Below are 3,532 nucleotides of genomic sequence, written 5' to 3'. Positions count from 1 at the left end.
TTACTAACACATTGAAGAACATTTAATAAGAATACATATTCTATTTACTTTACAACAATCACTCAAACAAGAATTATTTGAGTCATCAGGATTTGAACAGCATTCATCTTCCTAATCCTCGTCTCTAAGTCGACAGCAGCAATCAATGCCAGATGTTCATGACGGTTCATCCTAGATCCAACTACCTCTTTGTAACTTACACAGTAGGAATTGTAGGATAGTTACAGCATTTTTCCACAGAAAAAGGAAACACTCATAGTTCAGAGAAAACTTATAAGACAGTTGTGGCACACTCGAACGTTCCCTTCAATGCCAGGTTGCTCACTCCCCATCTTTAGTCGTTAGATGGAAGAACCATTAAAATGATGAACACAGTGGAAGGATGGTATCAACTTGAGAGTAGAATGGTAACATTAAAGTGAGAAATTGCTTGTTCCTGTATTTCATGATCATTCACTCTTTCAAACTAAGCCTTGCATTTTGGACCTTCACAGATAGCTTCAACTTCTGTTCTTCCATGTCCCTTAGAACAGCTAGGAGATTTGCTCTATATACTTCACAACGTTGATTTGTTTTTTCCAACTCTGCAGAAAGCTCACGAATTTTCTTCTCCTTTTGTTCCTGGAAAAGGAAACAACACAACAGAGAACAGAGAACAAATAAGAAAATGTCAACCTCCATTATCTTCTTGGTATTCCTTTTTTTTTGGCTATTGGCCTATTTGGATTGACTAGGGAAAATATTACTTTTTATCAAGCTATTCTTATTTGAACTCCTTTGATAAAAACTGTAATAAACTTTGATAGTTTTAAAAAAGCTACATTGGGTGGTTGCCAAGTGTTTCAATTTTTTCCAAAATGACTTATTTTCAAAATTAAGTACTTGAAAAGTTAAACCAAACACACTCTATATCTAACTTTTCCCCTTTACAATCTCGAAGAGAAAAGTAGATGTAAAAAGACAGTAAGAGCAGTCTTCTGGTTAATTCATCTTTATAAAAATGCACTAAGAAACAGCACAAACAGATGCATTGAAGAAAAGTTTAGTCCATAAATAATTAGGTTCAATTATTGAAAAGTTGGTGCCTCACCAAAATATACAATAAAGTACACAGGAGGCAAAAAAAAAAAATTGATTTTGATCGTAAGAACCAATCTGTACCCATCTGGAGATTTGTGGATGAACACATCAGCAGGATGGGAAAAGGTAATGAATACAATGCAACCAAAGTACACATATAGGACAAGTATGACACAGTAATATCTATTCAACCCAAATCTAAGCTTATTATTATCATTAACTAACGAATCTTCCAACTCTCCAGGTTCATCTCGTTAAAAAATAAACCTTACCACTGAACCCTACAACAGTTAGTCATCAAGAGACTCATGAAATATAGTATGCTGCCCTAATGATTTAGACATCTCTCAAACACAATGCTCATTTTTTGGGGTAAATAAGTCTAAATCACTTGTCTCAGGAGGTGGGGTGAGGATCATGAATAAAACACTGAAATTCGTAGGATTTAAATAAAACTGCAAAATATTGAGACTAACCACTGATTGATAGGTTGGTGTCTGATTCTCTTCTGTTGCAACCAAAGGCCCAACAACTCCATTGGCCATAACATCACCGTTAGTAGCTCCAGGGCCCCGATTCTTTACAGCAGAAACCTTTCTAGAGGCCTCTTTTAGGGCATCCACAGCCACATTATAAATATGAATTGACTTCGCTCCTTCTTCAACATACTTGATTGCTTCTTGACGAAGATTATTGTACCTGACAGTAGAAGAATCTCCAGCTTCATTTGGTAGTTCTGAATTATGATCATCTGTTACAGCTCCATTTCTGGCATTTCTGGTCCACCGTTTCAATACATATTGAGAAGGAAGTGTAAGAACATTTTTTGCCCTAAAAACTGCTAATATATGCCTGCAAATTATTCCTGAATACTCAAACAGTTGACAACTGCAATTAGCTTTCATCTCTAATGAATTAAAACTAACAGCATGGGCTTTATGGTCTTCCCCAAATTTTGCTACTCGATAGGTAGCAATGGTTCCTGTGTCATCAATTTTGGTTGCAGGATTGGCAAGAGTTTCTACCAATTCCTCCTGGAACTTTCTGAAAATCCTCCTTGAATATAGATCTGCAGCCTGTTTCTCCATAGGAGATGGTGTCTTCAGGACAGGCATAGAGTTAATTGTATCATAATCAGCTTTTAATTCTTTTTCATGCCAGCTTGCCATGGCCTTTTCATACTGTCTAACCAACATCTGTATAGAGGTGGATGCAGTAACATATCCATCAAAAAACAAATTCAAACTTTTATAGCTCTCATTTATTGACATTTCTCCAAAGAAAGTGTCCCTCATGTAGACAGGTACCCACTGTTGTCTAGCACTATACATTAACTGAAGCCACTCATTGTCCATAATGTAATATCTATTCAGAAGGGCTTCCCAGAAGGACTCAAATTCTTCAATTGTCTCAGCCTCATTAACACATTTTCTAAACTCAGTTTCAAAAGTAGGATGAGATTGGCAAAGATGAGACAACTTCTCCTGCGTTTCTCTGAATATAGCCCATTTGCAAAAACGATGGCGGGTACCTGGAAGAACTTGTGCAACGGCAACCTGGATAAGCCTATCTGGGTCCGTTGTAATGGAAATTGGTTGGCGGCCAGACATTGCTTGAAGCCAAGTTTGGAAGAGCCAAATGAACGAGGATTCGGACTCATAAAGGACCAACCCACATCCAAACAAAACTGGCTGACCATGATGATTAAACCCTGTAAAGGCAGCAAGAGGCACCCTATACTGATTTGTTCTAAATGTTGTATCCAATACAACAGTGTCACCAAAGTAAGTATAATTCATTCTAGAAGTTGCATCAGCCCAAAAGATATTTGCCCCAGCGTGATGATCACCATCGCCCTGGACTGCATAATAAAAAGCAGGATTCTCAGCCTGCATTCGTTTCAGATAGTCCAAAACATGCTGAACCCCAACCACAAGGGTCCGCTGCCGGCCACCACTCATTTCTAAAGGGTTAGTACACAAGAGCCGGGAGATGCTTCCTAAAGGACTTCCATCTCCCTCACGATCCTTCAAGATATATAATTATATCACCGGCTATACAGAAAAGAAAAATCTTTCAAGTTTCTCAAATAGAGCTACGAAAAGTTTATCGTTTGATAAAAAAAAAAAAACTGTAGAATTGTATAATCAACTGAGAGTTGTAAAGTTTCCCTATGTGAAAAGAAAATGGAATTCGAAGAATGAGAAGCTATTGGGGGCAAATGGGGAGAAGGAAGAAGAAATCCAATCCATAATTGGGAAGAATAAAAGTAGCTGCGTAAGTTATGATAAAAAAGAAATAGGTAACACCATCGCTAAAGTACCAGTCGGAGTAACGGTTGTCTGATCTCTTTGCCGGTTGTTCTAGGGTTCCGATCTTTACCGTTTCCGTCCTTTTTTTCTCTTTTGTTTTCTTTATTTTTAATTTTTAATTTCATGGCTGTTTATTTTCT

General features: G+C 37.4%; 1 protein-coding gene across 2 annotated transcripts; it reads right to left on the bottom strand.

Annotated features, from left to right (window-relative positions):
• On the bottom strand, window positions 1-3,532 carry LOC101214237 (protein FAR1-RELATED SEQUENCE 9). 2 transcript variants are annotated; one of them, XM_031887847.1, is made up of 3 exons: window positions 3,404-3,532; window positions 1,557-3,107; window positions 1-621 (listed from the first exon to the last, which is right to left on the bottom strand). In XM_031887847.1, exons 1-3 carry the CDS (start codon window positions 3,515-3,517, stop codon window positions 454-456), a joined length of 1,833 nt encoding a protein of 610 aa, XP_031743707.1. In that variant the 5' UTR covers window positions 3,518-3,532; the 3' UTR covers window positions 1-453. The 2 variants fall into 2 exon arrangements, with proteins under 2 accessions (XP_031743707.1, XP_011656902.1); XM_011658600.2 differs by having other exon boundaries at window positions 1,557-3,134; window positions 3,404-3,517.

The sequence above is a fragment of the Cucumis sativus genome, chromosome 6 (genome assembly GCF_000004075.3).
Source record: "Cucumis sativus cultivar 9930 chromosome 6, Cucumber_9930_V3, whole genome shotgun sequence".
NCBI classification, from domain to species: Eukaryota; Viridiplantae; Streptophyta; class Magnoliopsida; order Cucurbitales; family Cucurbitaceae; genus Cucumis; species Cucumis sativus.
Note: the sequence above shows the minus strand (reverse complement) of the source record. Positions and strands in the feature narration are given on the sequence as shown.

Coding starts and splice junctions, on each gene's coding strand:
- LOC101214237 (XM_031887847.1), bottom strand. CDS start 3,517: ATGAAATTAAAAATTAAAAATAAAGAAAACAAAAGAGAAAAAAAGGAC. Junction 3,108..3,403: donor GACAACCGTTACTCCGACTG/GTACTTTAGCGA, acceptor TATATCTTGAAG/GATCGTGAGGGAGATGGAAG. Junction 622..1,556: donor CACCAACCTATCAATCAGTG/GTTAGTCTCAAT, acceptor TTCCTTTTCCAG/GAACAAAAGGAGAAGAAAAT.